Source organism: Equus asinus, chromosome 12, assembly GCF_041296235.1.
Source record: "Equus asinus isolate D_3611 breed Donkey chromosome 12, EquAss-T2T_v2, whole genome shotgun sequence".
Taxonomy (NCBI): Eukaryota; Metazoa; Chordata; class Mammalia; order Perissodactyla; family Equidae; genus Equus; species Equus asinus.
In genome coordinates this window covers 17,317,587-17,339,520 of record NC_091801.1, presented here as the reverse complement: position 1 = coordinate 17,339,520, position 21,934 = coordinate 17,317,587, and the positions used below count along the sequence as shown (strand labels likewise).

At 35.1% G+C, this 21,934-nt stretch overlaps 1 protein-coding gene across 2 annotated transcripts in view; it reads left to right on the top strand.

Annotated features, from left to right (window-relative positions):
* The window catches only part of PREX2 (phosphatidylinositol-3,4,5-trisphosphate dependent Rac exchange factor 2), a 274,795-nt gene that overhangs the window by 121,977 nt on the left and 130,884 nt on the right, over positions 1 to 21,934 (top strand). For both annotated transcript variants that reach the window (XM_014838489.3, XM_070481134.1), the window contains 8 exons: positions 4,648 to 4,751; positions 5,448 to 5,497; positions 8,078 to 8,153; positions 12,590 to 12,662; positions 15,112 to 15,254; positions 15,421 to 15,513; positions 17,217 to 17,365; positions 21,713 to 21,798. In XM_014838489.3, the coding sequence (XP_014693975.3) occupies positions 4,648 to 4,751; positions 5,448 to 5,497; positions 8,078 to 8,153; positions 12,590 to 12,662; positions 15,112 to 15,254; positions 15,421 to 15,513; positions 17,217 to 17,365; positions 21,713 to 21,798 (774 nt within the window). The remainder of the gene's footprint in view (positions 1 to 4,647; positions 4,752 to 5,447; positions 5,498 to 8,077; positions 8,154 to 12,589; positions 12,663 to 15,111; positions 15,255 to 15,420; positions 15,514 to 17,216; positions 17,366 to 21,712; positions 21,799 to 21,934) is intronic.

The following is a 21,934-nucleotide window of genomic DNA, read 5'->3' as shown; positions in this document are numbered from 1 at the left end:
ACAAATATGCATGCTAGTGTTTGGATGAAACTGATACCCCTCTTAATGAAGGAGGACAACTTAGTGGAAAAAAGAAAAAAATGGTGATGCTGAATAAGGAGAGGAATCAACAAGCAATAAAAAAGGATAATAGTGTGAACAAAAGCCTTGGGAGACAAAGTGCTTAGGTAACAATCTGCAAAATAAAATCAGTTCTTTGTATAATATTGCCGTGAATCTACACACATTTAAATGTTCAAATATTTGTATTCAAATATTCTGTATTTTCATATTTTGCAGTCGTTTTTAATTTTGTCATTAATTTTTCATGTTTCATTATGTTTTTTTAAATGTAACTCTTTACTTTTCATAATTTTGTCTTTTACGACAAAGTTGCCTTACAGCTAAAACTCCCTGTGGCAAAGATGCTTGTGTTGAAAATACCTAGAACCCTTTTCCCTTATCCGTGAAGAAATCCAGCTGCTGATATATTCCCTTATGGAAAGGCAGAAGTCTATTAGGATGGGAGAACTAAGTTTTTGGAGGGACTCTTGAGAAGGAAAACAGTATCAGTTGACACTAGCTGCTGTAACAAATATACCTCCTCAATACAGTGGCTTACGTTATAGAAGCTAATTTTTCACTCATGGAAAGTCCAGTCAGTGGTGGAGGATGGCGTTTGGTGCTCTGCCCCATGCAGGACTTTGGTGCCTGACGGGGCTCAGCCATCTTCAGTGCAGGGATCCTAAAGCTCAGCTTGAAGGAGTCGTGGAGGTTTTTGTTTGTTTTTTTTCTTTGTAATAGTCCTGCGCACTTCCCATTGTGCATCACTTTTGTGCGCATGTCCTTGGAGGCAGCTCACTTACATGACCACCATTGACTTCAAGGGAAACTTAACAATGTAGTGTAGACGCATGCCTAGAAAAGCTAAACGGGTTTGGTGGACAACAACCCAATTTCTGCCGCTGAGACATAGCTCCCAGGTCAATATAAGATCTCTGGAATTATGTTAAAAACAGAGTAATCATATATGTATTTGTTAATGTTTTACAATGGTATGAGTATATAGTTACAAAAATAACTTTTAGTATATCTATTTTCAATTGACGTTTTTGTGACTTCTATTGTTAATTTGAGTGATTTAAATGTTTATAAGTTAGATGGAACAGGAAAATATCTTAAGCTGTCTATCAACAATTGATGCTATTTAAATTGTTTTAAAATGATGGATGTGCAACTTTTTGTACCTCTGTGGGATTATTTACTGTATTCTAGAAAGAGCTACATTGAGTTTGTCACAATATTTTCCTTTTTGACTATGGGGTACCTTGTGATAGATAAAAGTGGGTTATAGAAACTCTCAAAGCTGGAAAGGTCAGGGTGTAGGGAGAGGACATCCTTTCAAAGGAGCTGTAGGTTATTTTCAAGTTTTCTTCCCACTCATGCTTTCGTGTTTCAACAAAGGTGGTCTAGGAATTGTATAAGAAATAGTTGCTTATTTGCATGGTGAATTGGGTTCTGAAAATTGAAGATGTAACTATTATGGGGGGCATTTTACTTACTTTGCAATAACAAAACTGTTATTACTTTGCCTGAAGACGTGAATAGCTAGTCAAGTGCATTCAAGTCAATTCTAAATTAGTACAGAGTTGGAATAATATTTATTAAATATCTTCATCAACATCGTCTATTAGAGTCTGCCCTACTCTTCAGTTCATGACTGCAGAAAGATTTTGAAGGAATCACAGAGTTCCACAGAAAGGGAATCACCATTGTTTATTCTGTTAAAATGTTTCTAACACTATTTTTAATTGCCTCCCTTGAAAAAGAAAAAAAAATAAAAAACATTTCTTTTGGAAGGGGTATCAGTGTGGGAGAATTTCATTCCTACTCAACTTAACTCCTGTACGTCTGACACCACTTTTCTCCAACAATACAATTTTGAAAAGGAAGTAGTAGATGAATTCTGCATTAAAACTTATTTATTTGAAATTTCAAATGTAAGATGCTTTGAGTATTTATGAGAACTTAACTCGTTTTGAACAATGGTGTTTATAACCTGATGAGCTCTTTTTCTGAGAAATATAACGCTGAGTTCTATTAATATTGTTCCCTTCGTCACAGTTTGATTTTAGTGGCGTGTGCTATTACTATTATCATAATTTGATCAGTTGTAATTTCAGCTTTGGCATACTGAATTTTTGTCACTAGAAATAATTTTTTTGTTTGTTTGAAATTAATATAACTAATAACTAAATAACTAATACAGATTCCCCCCAACTGAGAGTAAGAGAACATATTATGCAATTTCACATTAATAATTTTATTAGAATGATGAAATATGAGCCAAACATGCTTGTTTCATTAGTATGTTGTTCCAGCTGCATTTTAGTGAAAATAGAATTCCTAAAATAAAGTTGAATGAACCATCTGTTTTAAAGAGAGCAAGCGAAAAAAAGTTGACTATTGCAAGTAGTTCACACTACAAATATTGTTGAGAACTTCATCAGAGGAGAAGCCTTGCTGTAGTAGGAATTCTTGGGTTGAGGCAGCATATGCTTTCTCTGTGACATGCTGACAATATTCTTCTTGTCTGCCTCTCCTATTTACATTATAAATGATCATGTGAGAATTCGGAGACCTCATATCCAGTGGGGGCTGAATTTGGCTTGTATAAGCTTGAGACAGTTGGTAATTAAATTTTTTAAAAATTTGCAAGCTGGTTATTAAGCACAGCTATTATTAAAAATTCGCATATAAGTACAGAAATATATTAACAACAGAGGTAATATATTCTTAAAACTCATCGCTTCCTAATTATTTTACTACATTTTATTGTTATCTATGTTCCTGGTGTTATTTATAGCTATTATTTCTGTATGATGGAAATACTAAATAATGTGCCACTGTACATCTAACTCGGTGTTCAGTGACTTTTGCAATTGGCCAGTGTGGGAGGATTTAATGCCGTGGAAACTGACGAGTGCTACACATCAATGCTGCTCTTCCCCACCACCTAGAGAGCCAGTTATTAAACATTTACCAGTACATCTCTGGTAATATCACCCTATCACATAGCTGTTTAAAACATGGCGTCAAGCAACCTTTCTCACAAGATTACCTGAACTCTCCTCAGTTAGTAAGCCCATTTTGAGAAGTTGGAGGAGTGAATGTGAATGCAGAAGTATTTACTGTCTTTCCAAGGCAACACTAAAAGTTGCTTATTTAAGCAAGATTAAATTATCAAAGTCACAAGAGTTTGCCTTACAACTAAGCACTCCATTTTGAATAGGTCAAACCACCACTAATGTTTGATTGTGGCAAGAGACATTTGGGCGCAACATTTCCTTGAATTTTGGAATTTCAAGACAATAATTTATTTCAATGAATGTTAAGGGATAAAAATGGGAATAAGCAGATTGCATAGGAGAAATAAATAACTGGTCTTGAAACATGCTATAGGATTCCAAAATATTTTTCTCGATTTTATTTTTCTTTCACACATGCTTTTTTCTTTTTGGCTTAATCTGGAAAAAAAGATGCCAAAAGGCTGTGTTGTCTATCTTTTTTTGGCAGCAATCCTGTCTCAATTTTAGGGCCGCAAGCCAGGCACATGGTTTGGATAGGTTGGGGTGAAATAGTTGAAACTTGACATACGTGTGTGTGTGTATGTTACGTATCTTTTGGCTTTCTTCTGAATTCACCAAATGTAGTTCATGAGAATTAATTCTGACAGCTTTTTCTTCCCTTTAACATTTTTAGCAAAAAGTAAAGGTCAAAGTCTTTTATCTAATCATGAAAATAAAGCCCATTGCAGCAAATTATCTCTTCTGCAAAGGTTGCATTCCTTGTAAAGAAAACATTTAAATTTAAACTCTTTGAGCTGTAATCTGAGGTTTTTCCTTTCTAGAATGGTCACTTTTTTTTTCTTCGACTGTCTATAAAATAACTTATCCTGGAAAAAAGAAAACTTGGGAGGAAGTTTAATAGTAGTCTTTGTGAATATGAGAATCTTATCCTAAGGATGGACGTGAAGGAGGGCCCGCTGTCATGGTCAGGAAAAAAATTTTAAGTGACATGTAAGAAAAACATTTCTCGGTGTAAGGAAACTGTTACAATTTTGGAATCAGTTACATGTTGAAATTATGTAATCCACTCCGGGGATCTAAACACCAGATAAATGATCAAGATTGGCCTATGTGTGGTCTTGGCCTGATTGCTGTGGGATGAAACAGATAAATGCTAAAATTCACTTCTAGGGCTAAGATTCAAATTAGAACTCACGAATTGGAGTATCTGCTTTTTGAAGAGCACTTTTTGCTCAACTTGTGGCATTATGAAAAAATAGGAAAGACAGACTTGTTTATTTATATAAGTCTAAATGTACTATACACACACAAACACATATGCTATGCTAGCTGAATGTTGCTAATCTCAATTTAGTTCTTAAATCATTATATGGAAATTGTAAATGTATTATATAACAAAATCTTGCCATGAATCTTACTGTCAGATTACTAGAATAGGATTACTGTGTTAGGAAAACAAAAGCTTTTGGTAAAACTAAAAGTCTCAGTATTTGGGAATAGGTAGTTCATAAATTTGTTTGTTTTTACTTGCCGCTTTTTAGATTGTCAGTATTTTAATTTATTGTTCTTGTGTTCTTAGTTACTGATAAACATCAGTTCAAACCAGAACAGATGTTATATAGATTTCGCTATGACGATGGAACATTTTATCCAAGAAATGAGATGCAGGACGTGATTTCAAAGGTACCCACCTCTCCCCCAGCCTTTTATCAATAGCGGAATTCATGTAGTCATACTTCAGCAAGATAAAATGCTGTTGAGAGACTTAAAAAGGTTCTTCTGGTATGGAAAATTCTTAAATGACGTACATAAGCAAGCATCTTGATTTCTTCTCGCTATTTCATGGATTCTAATGTCAGATCATTTTTTTCATTCTCTTATCTAGTTCTAAATAGAAGTAATGCAAGTGCACCATTCAGAAGTTTATATCTATTGAAAACTATTTCACATGTAGCAACAAATGGTCATGACACTTAAATAGAAAAGTTACACAAAGATATAAAATTAGTGTAATATCAGTTTTCTTTGTACACTTGACAAAATTTATTTTGACACGTAATTAACAAGTACTATGATGTATTACTGCATACATTTATTTTCTGTTTATATCTTGAAGTTTTATATTTTAAGAAAAATAATTTAAAAAATACTTTGTGTATGGATATGTATACGACAAATTCATAGCACCATTTAATCTTATTTTTAATGATTTAAGTCATTATTTTTATGATGTAATGTAACATGTGAACAAGTTTTGAATTGGTTGAGATTGTGTAATGATTCCAGAATGTTGACGGTGAATTGATTTGTTTCAAAATTTTATTGATATATCCTTTGGGTGATCTTACTTGCTTTTAACATGTCTTTATTTTACAATAGGGCGTAAGATTATATTGCCGTCTTCATAGTTTATTTACTCCAGTGATAAGGTGAGTCTGGTTTCTAAGTTCTGGGCAGCTTAAAAGGAAATATTTATATTACATATTAGGTCAATATTATTTAGCTGGAACTTGTTGGCTTATTTTCTTTATCTTCCCAAAGTGAAAATTTTACTTTTAAAGATTATTTTAAAGAATAACTTGTTTTAAAATATTCCTAAATTTTCTGAGGCTCTAATTATATAGTGTTTTCCACTCTTTATTCTTATTTATAAAATTATTTGCCATTAATTCACAGTAAATTATAGACTTGATAATGAAATGATCCACATTTAGTTAATATTTAATACATAGTAGTTGACTGGGAGAGGATTTGGAAATACTGTTAACTCTCAATATTTACCATTATGATTACTTGTGTATTTATTTTTTTCATTAAATTGTGTAATTAAATCTTGGATGTGTATTTTATTTCCAGTATTTCCTTCTAATAGTCTTTTATCCAAAGAAAAGATTTTGCACTTAAAAATTAAGAAATACCTTAGAGTTATGAAGTATAATTTTATAATTTTATTCTCTACCATGTTTTTCCTTCTGAAGACATAGGCCATTTTTTTTTTAATGAGGAATCAGGATTAATTTTCAGTTTATCTCTTTAGAAAGACACTGGAAAACTTCGAGTTTTGTGCTATGATTACTAATAGAGGAGGTCATTAGGAATATTATTGTACTTTTGTAATATACCCTGATAGACACTAACTGATAGAATGTAATGTAATATTAAACCAATTTCAAATGGCCATTCGGAGTTTATTGACTAAAATGTATTTTCAGAACAAAGAATGGATGTACTGTTTCCAAAATGAATAAAGATGCTTTTCAATCTTGGCTGTAGAATCCAAATGTTTGATGTACAGTGTTTCTGTTTTTTCCTTCTGGTTTCCAATTCCGGGGAAAGGACGAGCTTAAAAAAAAAGGATTCCAGAAGTTGCTTTGTAAAAGTGTATTGCAATGTCCACTAACATTTCTGAAAACACTCCTGAAAGTACCCTGTCCACTTTCCCAAGCAGGCTTCCCAAGTAAAAAGAGGTGGAAAAAAACCCAAACTTGTTGATTTTCTGCTATATTCCTGGCAGAGGCACCCAGCAAATATTTTGAATAATTTAATACTAAAAGGTGGTTACTTAAGTCAATAGCAAGTGGGTACTTCAATTTTTTTTTCTGCTAAACTAATGGAAAGCAGTAATAGTTAAATTTTTCACGTCACCCAAGTATATGTAGAACTCGTATGTGAGAAAATGTGTTCTGAAAATATATTTTAGCCATATGGGATTTCTTATCAAGAAAGTTACATCCTGTGAGAACTGATAAGAAGGAATTGTTTTTTGGCTAGAAATGACGATTGTTTATGAGCTGTCAAGGGAAAATTTATGGGGAAAAACCCATAAAACAGATGGAATGTATGATAGTCCTGCTTTTAATGTGTGTGAACTCAGCTTGTGAGGAGAAAAATTACTTGGGTGAAGAACCTACAGACCCACATGTGTCTATAATAGACTGTCCATTTCCTTCTTATTGATGCTTATGGAAACCAAGATGAAATGGGTGATGATGTGGTATCAGAAACGTGGAGATAAATTTTAAAACATTAAAAAAATCTGCTGCTGATTACTGGCTGCCCTAGTGCCTTTATTATTGAAATCTCAGAAATTTCACCCATATTTCAGGGAGCTTTTTTATGAAAGTGGTTAAAATGATGTCAATGTTAAAATCGTAAATTGCCGACAGAGGCTAAAGAACTGTGAATATAGCTGGTTATTATATGTCACCTCAAATTATTTGCAGTTTTGATTTCTTGGTATTTTAAGAGGACTGTCATTTTCTCCTTCTCTTTTGATCCAGGCTTGCCAAATAAATGAATTATAGATTTCTGCCCTTGGGCTCCGTTCTATCGTGAGCACTTTGTTGGTGTCTAACTAAACTTGGAATGATTTCTCTGATCTGGGAAGTGTATTGAAAGGAGAGTCTGATGTGGAGAACCGGTTGATTCCCTTGGGGATGTGGTGTCACGATGTTCGTGCTCTGATCAGACAAAATGAATGACAGGCTTCTCAGTGTGTTTACTTCAGGATGGGCCTGCGGTCTTCCCCTGTAGCTGAGCCAAACGAATAAGCCCCCAGTGCAAATCCAGCCTTCTTGGAGGACTCAGGAGCAGGAAGAAAAGGGGAGGCTTTATTCTCCACATTTGGGGGAGGTTTTTCATAGACTCTATCTTGATTTAAAGGGAAGAAATTCTGATTTATTATTCTTTTATTAATGAGATAATTGTATTTCTAGCTAGATTATTGCCAAATAATATAGCAGTAATAATCTATTTGGATATAAGAAAACGTGAAAGAAGAAATGTCCTATTTTGCTATCATTGTGGGTCTCTTCTCCTGGTGTGAGCTGATGAAAGAGTTTTCAGGTGTTGTATATACTTCATCAACCTTTCTTATTTACACATAATTTGGACAATCAATTCAGATTATGTTGAGTAGACTTTCTGTTGCACACTGACACTAAATGAAATGTTTCCCAGTGCTCACTTATCTTCTTGATTAATGTTTTTGGTTTCTTTTTCCTTTGCAGAGATAAAGATTACCATTTAAGAACCTACAAATCTGTGGTCATGGCCAACAAACTCATAGACTGGTTAATTGCACAGGTAAATAGACGTTTCTGAGTTACATTCACTGCTGCTTTCAACTTAGAGGTGATTTAGTTAGGGTTTGTTTTGTTTTGTTTTTTTAATCCCTGCCTGCAGATGATGCACAGTGAAATAACTTGACCAAGTTCATAGAGTTAATATGCAGCAGAGTTAGGATTTAAACCTAGCTAATCTGACTTCAGAGTCTTTAAACTTAATTTTTATGCTGTATTGTCTTTCGAGAGAAAGATGTTCATGTATTAAAAATATTAGTTGAGATCCATCAAAAAAACTAAGTGTAATTTGAAAATCACTGAAGAATAGCTATATGCGTGTGCTAAAATTTTTGGCATGTTTGTTCACTAATTTGTTTTAAAGTGTCTGTTTATTAGTCTAAGCAAGTTATTCTAATCTCCCTCTGCCTTTTTCTCTGTTAGATAGTCGTTGTGCTTTGATAAGATGAGCTTTAATATTCACCTGCATACATTTCAAATGGGAAAGTACTAAATTTGTTGTTCCTATTGTTGCTCTGCTTCTCAGAATGTGGGAACTGGCAGCTGGTATTGAGAAAATGTTATTCGCAAATCAGGGCGTCTAGCCATCATAATAGATATTCAAATATAAATGTATTTAAATGTTTTATCATATTAGGTCAACTAATAAATGATCACATGTTTTCCATTGATTAAAAAAAGGCTAAGAAAATTGATATCCACTTTGACAGAACTTACTGGTTTGGAGAAAGGAATATTACTGGTTGAAATGCTGTCATTATGTTTAGATATTTGGACAATTTTGAAAGCAGTTTCAGTTTTTTGTTATTAAAGAAAGTGGCCTACTTCCTTTGTTACAAGTGGATAATGACATCTGATACTCAGTCATAAAAATGTTTATTTTTGTTTCAAATATTAATGTTTAATTCACATTTGATGCATCTGTGCACATAAATTTTGAGATTTTTATTTAATATTAATTTCTAGACTATCCCCTACCATGTATTTTTGTATTTTATTGCACTCATGTTTATGCTATTTAGAATTTAAGATTTTAGATTAAACCAATTACCTTTAGATAAAACCCTGCTTCATACATCCAGTGGGTTTACTGGTGTCAGTGCCTTTTATAACTCTGTGGTCAATGTGTGACATCAGAACTGGTTCTGTGCTCAGTATCAGAGTTGGAATTTCACATGGAAATTACAATATTATAGAATTCACATGAACTTGTGCTATATGTTGATTATGTGAGAAAACAGAAGAAAATTTTTTGGAGCAAAAGCTAGCGCTGAACCAATATTTAAAGTTTTGATTCAAGCAATCTGTTATTAACTCTTTTTCTTTTTGACGTTTTTACTTTCCATGTGTGAGCATTAGAAGAATAGAATAAGTTACTCAAAAACTGTGCCAAGTTGCAATTATTTCTTTCTTCCGGTTTTCTTAGTGGGCTTTTATGACAATGTCTGTAGAAATTGTGTGTAGTAGACGTTGCATGGACTGGGAGTCAGGTAACCTGGTGTCTGCCGACAGCTCTGCTGATAAATGGTTATGCAAACTTGGACAAGTCATTTATTCCCTCTGGGTTTTATTTTCACAACTGTTTACTGCTTACTGGAACAGCTGTACATGTCATCTCTTCTCTATCACTTAAGCTTTGTGATTCTGATAGTGTAAAACTTATTCAAATGTAAGCATCAGATGTAATTAATTCTTTTTTAAAAAATTTTTTATTACTTTTTTTTGGTGAGGAAGATTGTTGCTGAGCTAACATCTGTGCCCCTCTTCCTCTATTTTGTATGTGGGATGCCACCACAGCATGACTTGAGCTGTGTGCAGGTCCCAGATGTAGTTAACTCTTATTGCTTAGCTTCAGGTTAGGACAACGTGGGCTGGCTTTGAGAAGGAAGACAAGGTAATAATGGAATGCTAAGAGAGCGATAAGTTAAATTCTTAATCTAACGTGAACAAGAGATTTCTTAAAAAGTAAGGGTCTCTTTCCAACAACACTCTCAAATGATAATAAAACTTAATTTCTGGATTTGACCAGGACACTGAATTGATTTGGACATCTTAAGAGGACAGAATAAAGAACTGGCTCCAATACGGTAGTCTACATATTGTTTGGAGTATATTCTCGGTCTGACAGTTTTTCTCTTATTCGGCAACACATTGTGTGATATCATCTTGGAAAATGTGATGATTGTTGTTTTCTTCTAGATACATTTCTTGCTCGCTGTTGTTGCTTCTAGTATAATGGTTTATAATGCAACAACTCCTTATATAATGACATTAACCCTTATGTGACAAGTGCATTGATGTACTTCTAAAACATCATTTAATTCATGTAACCTGTGATTTGTTTATAGATCAGTCATATTTTATAATTAAAAATGCCTTCCTTCTTCGCAACCAAAGCAGCTTCTGTTGTCTTTTAATGCTCATCAGTTCTGTGTGGCACAAGTAGGATTTTTAAAAGGCATATGGATACCAAAATATTTTAGATCATGCTTTTTACACCATTATGGTCAATTAAAAATATTAGTCTGGCCAGGATATCAATTGAATAATCAATCAGTGATTATAAAACAAGCTGTTATTGTAAGTTTAACATTTAAGTAAGTTCTTTGATGATTAAAATAAAACAAACCAACAAAACAGGAAGCAGGCATGCTTCCTGCCTTCAGTGGACCGTTAGTCAATTGGGCTGATTTGTACATATCCTCTACGATATCTCTCCAGCATCATCTCCCCAGGAAGCTTTGCCAGGTCCTCCAGACTGGGCTAAGGGTCTTCTGTTGTCCCAGTTCCCTGGGTTTATCTGTCTTAGTAAACAATTTATGATATTGAAACTGGCCTAGACTGCATGTTTCTTAGAGTGGGGACCCTTTTAACCTTTGTACCAGCACCTACTATAATGCATGATTGGGAATATTGACTAAGTTGGATAATGGTACTTATTACATATCATATTTTAAGTGACCAAATCTTTCACTAGATTCAGTTTACTTGAGGGCAGGGAAGTGTTGTGAGCTTGAGGGTTTTAATGTATTACCTATAGTGCTTGGCACACTGTGTGGCAAAAAAAAAAAAAATCTTTTGAATGAATGCATGAAAGTTACTGAACAGCTCGATTTTGATAAAAGCAAAGATGCATTGTCTGAAGATACAGATTATAAGTGCTTTGTCAGTTAACAGGAGGGTTAGTGAGGGTTGAAGTTGTCACAGCATGAGGTGGAACTTGTCTTGGTCCTTGGTAGATAGGCAGAATTTAAATGGGTTGGAGGGTAAAAGAAAGGCATTGAGGGTATGAGTGAAAGCGAGGATGAAAATAAGCCCAGGGAGTTCAGGCAAAAGGAGGCAGCCAACTTCACTCGAGCAAAAGGTGTGGGTATTTGGAAAGTGAAGCTAGAGAGGTAGAATGAAGCGAGGATATGGAAGGCCTTGAAAGCCCAACATAAAATTTTGGTATGTTATGACTATAAAAAGAGAGAGTTTGTTTAAAGTTTTGGAGCATGAAATTCTTGTGTAAGAAAGTTTAATTCCATAGCAGCTTATGTTGGAGAAAGTCCAGAAAAAAATTATGATAATTTAGAAGTAAGATGAAGAATGACTAGATTAGGGTGTTGACATAGAAGTGGAATAGAAGCCAGAGAGAAGGGAGGAGACATTTGGTAGAGTACCTAAGTGCTAACAGAGAGAACTAGGAAAAAATGAGATAATGTGTGAGAGTGCACTTCTTAAAGTGTAGAACACACAACTATAAGGTTATATACACACACATACTTATGTAAATATACACATACATACTCATATATATGAATCCATGTGTATATGAATAAAATAGGTGTTTCCTAGATAAAAGCCATAACAAAAGGTTGCGTTGGCTTTCTTTTTGGTTCAGTTATAGGATCTAAATATTTTTTCAGCAAGATAGTTAAGAGAAGCTTGCATTTGCTGGCTTAGCCAAACAATTTACTCTTAGGGTCTTATGAATCACCCTAGATTAGTAGGTCTCTTTAGGGGTCCCTAAAGAGCAAGACCATTTGGCAGAAGGGAAGTGATAACAGAGATCATGAATAATGATTTTTGTTTAGCTTTATTTAATGTTTTCAATATATACAATATTTCCTTGATAACAAAATTGGGATACAAGATCAAAGAAATAAGAGAAAGGGATCCATTTATGGTAGTAAAGATTTTAGTTACTTATATATTTTCATGTTTAATAAAGTATGTTTTTCTCAAGAGATGTCTGTTTTTCATTTAATGTCAAAAGATGTTTTCCTAATCAAATGAATGTTCTGTAACAATTGGATGCATCGTGGGCTTATGAAAGCAATGTGTGCTGTAATATATGAGTGGCTTTGCCCGTATGGTGCTGGGGATGTCAAATGCAGAAAAGGTGCAACAAGGCCTCCAGTTGCCTGTTAACTTGTCTACTGCTTTTGTGTTTAACAGGGGGATTGCCGCACCAGAGAGGAGGCCATGATATTTGGTGTCGGACTCTGTGACAATGGATTTATGCACCATGGTATGGATTTTTATTCTGGAAGCTTATAGATGTATTTCACTATTTTGTTTTTGTAGGACACTGGGAGCATTTCAGTTTTCAGTGAAGTCGTTTAGAGATGAACCAGCAAGAACATCTGGGTCTTGGCATGTGTGTGTGTTGGGTTACTGCATCTGCATTCACTTTCCCTGCTGGTGCCTTACTACGTCTAATTGCTATTATCTTCCAGTTACCTTGACTTCTCTTCTATTTTTCTAGACTGTACTGATTCCAGAAGAGCAAGCCTCGAGCTAGAAGTTTTTAAAAAATAACTCATGTACTCTTTGAAACTATTTGAGATCAGACTCATGGTTTTTTTGAATGGCCGTATATATTGAAATGATTAAATGAGAACATATGTGGTTGAATATTTATTGTTCTTTTTAGAAAAATGCTTTCACAAGTACCTCAGAGAACAAAATTATAAATCTCTGGAAAATCTTTTTGGCTACTAAGTAAAAATTGATTTTCTTTCTTGTTTGATGACTTCATACTCCTTAGCTTCGTAAAAGTAATGAGATTTGGTTTTCTCTCTCAATTCATACCACCATCTTAGAGATTCTGTAAACCCAAGCAATCTCTTTTCAGTTGTTAATATACATATGCTTAAAGAGGTATTTGAAAGCACTGGTACCTATTTGTCAATTACTTTCAGAAGGTTCTTACTTTTTTGTGAAGAAGGGAGTATAGTAAAAGTTAGAGCGATTTTGATAATATCGTTGATTATCGTAGATTCCTTTGGGAATTCCATTACATTCCACTGTCTCTAGAGCACTGTATAATTTGTGATAGAGAAATATCATTGCTTGAAGAGCAAACTATGGAATGAAAGAAATGACATCATGATAGGGATTTTAAACTATAATATCAAGCTGAAAACCTTCAGAAGTTTTAATTACTTGTCTCTTTAAAGCATCAACATGCGGTAATGGTATGTAAATTATTTGCTTTAAAATATTGAGTTACAACAACAGTTTTCCCTACAAAAGCCTCTGTCAGTAAAGCACAACCAGTTTGGCTCACGCCTGGCCTTATTGATGTCCTCTCTCGCTCCTTTTAGACGGACTGTTTGCTGGAGGAAAACAGCAATAGCCAAAACACCATGTGGGTTTGGGGAAACTGCTTAGGTCCTGTGGGCAAGACCTCACTCGATCTCAAATATATCTTCATTTCTGTTGCCAGCTATGACTTGTGTTACTTTTTAATTTGTGCTGGATAGTTTCATTTGCCAGCCAGTCCTCCATCCACAGATTGATACATCCATCCATCTAGTCAACAATCATTATTAGGAACTCTGTAAAAATAATGAAAGAAAAATCACTATCATTTTTGGTTGCTTACTATATGCCAAATTATTTACATTTATTACCTCATTTTAGTTTTGTGCAACATTATGAAGATTTTATTGCTCCCATTTTATAGATGAGGAAACTGAAGTTCAAAAAGTTTAGTAACTTTCCCAGTGTTACACCCAGAATCAGTCCCAGACCTGGAGTTTAGACTCAGGTCTGTCTCTTCATAAAGCCTAACTTTCTGCTGTGCCGTGGCACTACTGTCCCACCTTTGGCTCCCTGGCTTGATGAGTGAACTTGTCTGCACAAGTACGCTTCAAGGTACGAAGGATAGATAAATAGAAATAGAGATTTCTCTTTTTAAACAGTTTGACAGCTGCCAGGATCTCACTGAATACAAATTCTGTCTATGAGTATTCCGCTTTATTTTAAAAAAAGGCTAACAAAACACAAACCTTATGTCTTAGGGGATGCCAGGAATCTTAGGGTCTTTGGGGGGAAATATCAACATTCAGATAAAAGGAAAAAAAAGAAGACCTTTGCAGAAATAAAGTTATTTGAGAATAATGTTTTTAAACATGAAAGAAGTAGGAATTGGTGGAAACTAAAATCACATTTCACCCAGAAGATGTATTTCTGGTTTGAAGTGTTGGAACAAAAGTGACCACCATGGGAATTGCTCACACACATAAGGGCAGCACTTAACCCATTTGAATTTTCCCATAATTGTGCAGGATATTAAAAACATACTTAAAATGTTTACTAAAAATTCAAAACACTGTGGGTTTCTATGTTTTGTATTGAATACATTTTTTGATTCAATATACTCCTTTTATTTAAATTTTGACTTTAATTTGGAAAGTAACAGACTTGGTTAAGCACAAAAAAGTTAACGTTGAAAAAGTACTACTTATCTTAAAAATTCAAAATCCTTTAGGTAACAGTAATTTAAAAAAAATCACGTTGAAATTATAGAAAGAAGTAGAAAAATATTGTAGTGATATTTGTGAAGGTAACTTGTTCCAGGAGTATAAAATTGAGGTCATGGACAGGTATTAATTTACTGTATGTCTATCAACATAGAAAATGTTTGATTTTTGGGCTAATCGAATCATTTGAATCTCTCTCTGTTTCTGTAGTCCTTGAAAAAAGTGAATTCAAAGATGAACCCCTCCTTTTCCGATTCTTTGCGGATGAGGAAATGGAAGGATCAAATATGAAACATCGACTTATGAAACATGATTTAAAAGTTGTGGAAAATGTTATAGCTAAATCATTACTGGTAAGTTTATTAATATGTTATATAAGTTTTCTTCTTGATTAGACATTAGCAGGAGATTGCATAAACTTGTTTAATGGTGATGCATGTTGTTTCATTCTGTTTGATCTGTAACTTTTTTCATAGTTGCTTTATTAATAAGTTGCATTGTTAATATTTTGCATTTCAGATTAAATCCACTGAAGGCAGCTATGGTTTTGGGTTAGAAGACAAAAATAAAGTTCCAATAATAAAGTTGGTAGAAAAGGGGTCTAATGCTGAGGTAATGTAAATTAGCACTTTTATTTAAATTTGTTGTCTGTGACATACAAATGTAAAAGTTCTACACAGGTTCCAATCAGCCTTTAAGTATCTTTATTGAAAGTAGTGTTTTCTGAATAGTTTTATTCTGAGGTCCTACCAATTACTCTTGGGATTTGTGACAGAGGAGTCTATGTCTGGGTACTCGAAGATAGTTGGGGAGAAGGATTGTAGAGATCTAAGCTATGAACTTCTTAACTTCCTGGGAGGCCAATTGCTCATTCCGTGTGCCTGGTACTTCCCTGTTCACCGATTCTAGCCCGGAACCCCGTGGAAACTGCATGGCGTGGGGCTGTATTATATACGTCCAACGGTTCTTCCATTAAATCAAGGGCCACGTCTTCTGTTTTCCTGTCACTTTTGACTGTCTTATTTAAATACAGCTTCCATCAGTAAAGCACATGCTTTGACTTATTTTCTCATTGGGTTAATACTGATTGATGTTTTCTCACCTCACCAGCCTTTTAAACAGAGGAATCTCTTGATCATTCGTTCATTCATTGAGAAATACTTATTTAGTACCTACCATATGCTAGGCAGTGTTGGAGGCTCTGGGAATACAGTCATGAACAAAAGAGGCAAAATTTCCTGCCCTCATGGGACCTACTTTCCAGTGTTATATCCTAAGTATATCAGATCTAAAATGCTTGTAAAATGCTTAATTCTCAAGCAAACCTCTCAATGTTTAAAACTTTAATAAAGAATGTGAGAATGAATGAAGCATGGCTTTTAACTTTGAATCTATTTAAAGTTAGTAAACTGTCACCCAACCTCCTGTCTGCTGATGCCCAAGGTCTCAGTCTTTTACCAAAACACAAGCTCATGCAAGACAAAGCTTTATGTACAGCGCATTAATTTCAAACAAAAGAAATCTGTAACTCATACTCTGTTAGTGGGCCTGGCCAACAAATGACAATTTTTAATAATTTCCTATGAGAAGGAAGCGTTTCTCCCAGACGTTTCCAGCGATGTTCTTAGAGCAGAGCTTTATCTGACTAGGCCACTGATAAAACGCCCTCTCCCAAGTTTTCATCATTTCGCTTGTAACCAAAAGAACATTTAGTTTATAGGCAGTAGGAATGGTTAAGAAGAGCAGCCTGGTTGGCCTGGAGAGATAATATCTTCCTTGCCGTCTTTGCAGCGTCTTGCGATCTGTGCTTGTTGGAGCTCTCTTGCTTGGATTCCAGGTCATTCCTTTCTCCTGCCTTTGGAGACACTTATGCTATGGCAAGCTAACAGTGCATATTTGGTTGTCACTGATGTCTCTGTGAGGTTGAAACTCTCTTGAGTTAATTTGATCTAGATGGAAAATGCAGTCAAAAAATTAACCTGGGGTTTGACTCTAGTTAAAAGGAGGAAGTAAAAAAAAAGAACTATAAAATACAACAGAACAAAGGGTCACAGGAGGAGTACAATGTTCAGTCGTGGAGGGAGGGGGGAGAATTTTAGTAAAGATGGGTGATCAAATTTAAAACTGGGTCACAGAGAATGATAATTAGGTTGTCTCGCCCACAGTTCTGTTTTGTGAAGTTATATAAGAACATTGCAGATGTGTTGAAATGTCAAAATCTGTACAATCTAGTTCTTTTCAGATTCTAATTCTATGAAAAAAATAGATGCCTTATTAAAATATAATTTGAATTCTTTTTGCAATTTCTGTCTTAGATGGCTGGCATGGAAGTTGGGAAAAAGATCTTTACTATTAATGGTGACCTAGTTTTTATGAGACCTTTCAATGAAGTGGATTGCTTCCTGAAATCATGCTTAAACAGCAGAAAACCTCTAAGAGTTCTTGTGAGCACAAAGCCAAGGGAGTAAGTTGTGTGATTTATGTGGGATTTTAAAAAATTTATCCAGAGGTGAATAAAATAGAAATGTCAACTAAGTAAATGTCTAGAATTAAGCATATCATTGCTTAGAATGTTTAAACCCTATCAGTGTCACTAATACTGGTCTTTAGATGATGGAAAAACTACATTGCTCATGACGGTAAAGTGCTTGCTTCGAATCAGGTAGTTTTAGCAGAAATAATACTTTCTTTTTGCTGCCCAAATTTTCCTGGGTTGAGTTTGACTATGAGTGAAGCAAACCAATAGAACACTGGATAATAAAGAACTACGTTCCTCCATGTTCAGCTATGTTTCAGGGGCTGTGCGCTGATTAGACACCATTTGTAATTAAATGCTCATAGGAGATGGAATCAAGACTGGGTGAAAGACACTTCCATGCTTGTGTGTACTTGGCAGTATTTCTGTTCTTTAAAAGAAACGTCTATCGATCTACCTATCATTAGGAAAAACCCTTGTTTATTATAGGAAATTTAGAGAGGACAGATTTTTCAGTACTCTCTATATTTGATATCATCCATAAATAACAATGATCTTTTTGGAATTCAGTGTTAGTTTATTTTTCTAAGTATTGACACACATGTACACAAAGATATATTTATAAAATGGGATCGTGCTTTATGATCTTCTTTTTTCTTTGACAAAAATAACAAGATGTTATGGATACACTTGGAAGACACTGGCTTTTCTTCTGGGAATCATTGATGGTCTAGCATTCCCTTATCGGGTTTCCATGATTTGTTTAACCAGTTAATTAATTGAGATAATGCACATAAAGTGCTTGGCATAGTGTCTTAATATAGTATGATTATGCCAAAATTATTGTTTGACATTTAGTTATTATTTATCAATAGTGATAAGCAACTTTATTAATTTTAAGATAAATGAAGGTTACCACTTCAAAAACAAAAAGGTTTAACTGCTTATGAAAATATTCTAAGTATATGTAGTATAGTATTCTTCCCTGCCTTAATACGTATACTCATTAATAGCTGGGTGCACTATTGATCTTAAGAGGTGAAGTGCAGTGTGATGGGCTGGATTCTGCACTAAGTCATCAAGATAGATGCTTTACATTCTACCAACAGCTTACCAAGGGGTCTGAAAGAGTGACTGTGACTCATTAAGGTGACTAATTTAGGAAGACTTTGGGTTAGAGAGGAGCAAATAACCATAGCAATGTCTTCTCTCTAAACCTAATTGTGATCGATTATGCCCTCTTTATCCAACCCTATCTAGGATAAGGCTGACCTAGTTGCCTACCTCTGGATGCTTTGAGGGCCTTTAAAAGGGAATAGGACAAGCCAGAAAGAAATGAGAGTAATATTCCAAAGCTCTTTACTTTGGTAAACATAAAGGCCCTCTCCTGAGGCCCCATGCCCCCTGATTTAACCTTGCCAATACTGGTTCACTGATCATAGACATTTCAACAGGAAGAGGACTTTGAAGTCATCAGCTTCAAAACTCAATAGATAGGGGCAAATCCTCAGTCCTGGAATTAGTTGCTAGATGAGCAGGGCTGGAACCTGGGTCTTCTGACTCCTCCCTTGGCATTCGTTGCAGTTGCACAGTATCTGGAACCCGATATTTCTGGTCCAAGTTCAAGCCTCTCTTCTACCACTTGCTTGCTAATTGTGTTGCTTCAACATCCTCATCCATAGAAAAACAAGGATGATAAGAGTGCCTGTGTCACGGTTCTACTAAGAACGTTAAATAAATCTAGGTTCTTGAAGATCTTAGTGACATCTTCAGCACATAGTATGTACTCCAGTACATACATACATATGATGCGTATCTGTTCTCTCATTTCACTTTTCTCATTGCTCCTTTATTACATCAAGAGCATATTTTACATTGTATTTCAAAACTGTTTTCAGAATAGTTTTTCCTTTTTATTGTTAATTTGTTTGAAATCTGTAACCTTTCCTTTATGTGCTGTTCTAATGTACGATTCCTATAAATCACTCTCTCATGTTTTCTTACAATGGTTGCTTATAATTATGTAGTATCTTGTTGGGGAGAAAAGGAAAAAATATGAGAGGTAAATACAACAGAATTTTTCTTTTGAATCTAGCTGTATTTTACACTTGATAACACCAAGGAATTTTTCAAAAGGCTTTGTAGCAGATAATTTAGTGCATTTATTTTCAATAAGAAATAGAGCATTCCTCTTGTATAAGTTTAATTCTTCCTTAATAGACAGTATCGTGGTCTCAGCAGGGAAACATGTTTTCCAAAAATCATGTTTTGAAGAGAGTCCCAATATTATGACCAAAATGTATCTCACGGTGTTTTGTACAAATTTTGTTAAGAAAAACATAGTGATCTTCTTGAAGATCAGAGTATGGTCAGTCTTCAATAGCCATATGAGAAGGCTGGAAGACCATGCTCAGAAAGAGTTGAGGGGCCAGCCTGGTGGTGTAGTGGTTAAGTTTGCATGCTCCGCTTTGGCGGTCTGGGGTTCATGGGTTCAGATCCAGGGCACAGACCTACACACCACTCATCAAGCCATGCTATGGCAGCGTCACACATACAAAATAGAGGAAGATTGACACAAATGTTAGCTCAGGGACAATCTTCCTCAAGCAAAAAGGGCAACAGATGTTAGCTCAGGGCCAATTTTCCTCACCAAAAACAAAAAAAGAAAGAAAGAAAGAAGAAAGAAAGATTTGAGAGGCCACTGTGAATTCCTCATAATCCAAAAGCAACAATAATTCACCACAGTCTGAAAGCTCTTAATTTATTTCAGTTAAAGTGAACTCTCATTCATAAGATATGAAGCATGAGCTACCTCTATTTTTTGTTTCATACTCAGAAAATGTATTTATTCCCTTTTCTTTTCCTTAGTCTATCTTCCATTTTCAAGTGTGTCTTTGACAGACACTAGTAATGAGATGCTATTTAAAAGAAGCAGATACAGCATTATACACCAAAAAGTATTTGATTAAGGATAAGGGATAAATTAGTTCTGAGATGTCTCTCCCACCAATATGCAGATCACTTCATAATGTATACCCTAATTTATAATAACACTTTCAAGGTTCCCTGGAACAGGCAATTTGCATTTCCATCGCGGAACGCTTGCCTAGGTTATGTTTAGATGGCAATGCCAGCCTCTTCCTTCAGCCCTAAACGCAGTATATGGCTCTCTCAAGTGTTCCAGGCAGCGTTGTTCAAGCTGCTCCAACAGCTATTTCATAAACTTGGAATAAGTGCTGCTGTACCTAACTTCAGACTCTGTCTAATGTGCCCTTGAAGTGCTGCCGACATTTATTTCATGATTAATTCATCATCTTTTGGAAAACACTTTTGTTTCTTGGGCATCGAGGGCTATCCATCAAAATTTATTGCCTCGTATTCATTTGTCTTTGCTCTCTACCGCAATTATTATGCTTGTTTTTATTGTTATGTTGTTCCATCTTGTACTGCGTTCTCTGCTGTTTGTTGTTTCTGTCTGATGTCTGGCTTCCTTCTGTGGAGTGGCTCATTTATTAGTGCTAGATTGGACATCCCTCACCGCTTTGCCGTGACAGCTTACTCAACTTCTCCAGCCCTTCAGCTTTTCCGTGTGGATTCATTGAAAATATTTTTTCCTTATTCAAGTTTACCTTTTGATGTATAGTCTTTTAAAATTTCACTGAGTAAATACTTAATGTAATCATATTCTTAAATTGGGTGTAGTGTTGGACAGATGTGTTCTTTATAACTAGTTCTTTGTTGTTGTTCTTTGATGAAGTTTCCAACAGGTAGAAATGTATTAACTCTGTGTTTCTTTTATATCAATTTTAACAAAGAGATTTCACTGTGCACTGGTGTCTTTCTTGTAACAGTATAGTAAGGAGAGAAGCTTCCATTTGATTAAGTACCTACGTAGTTCATAGCACGATGCTATGGGCGGTTTACCAAAGGTCTCCCTGTTAATCTCCACTGACACCCTGCTAAGCTTTAATATCATCATCTTTCTGGGGAAACTCAGGCTTGAAGAAGTTAAGGCGTTCTTCCAAGTGACCCACCTATCAACTGACTAAAAGGATTCGCTGCTGGGTTTGTCTGACCCCAGAACCTGCTCCTTATTCAGGATACACTTTGCAATGACTGTTCAACTGAGGGACTCTGCACTGCATGCCTGCTGTGTGCCTTGGGGAGGACACACACCGTGTTTGTCTCCTGCAAGGGTGTCTAGCCCAGGATGTTTCACATGGTGGACTCTCAATACATATTTATTGAGAGAATGAATGAAAGTGTGGACAACTATTGTTTTAACCAATTGTGGCATTTTAAAGTCATCTTACCTTATTTTCCGATTGATTTTAGGACAGTGAAAATCCCAGATTCAGCTGAGGGACTTGGATTCCAGATCCGAGGATACGGCCCATCGGTTGTGCATGCAGTAGGAAGAGGTGAGAAGTTCATCCTGCTTGGGAAACAGCTTGCCAGCATGTTTGGATAGTCCTTGCTGAACAAGAATATGTGTAAAATCTGCATCATTATGTTGTTGTGAATTTTCTCCATCATATTTTTGCCGTATTAGCTCAA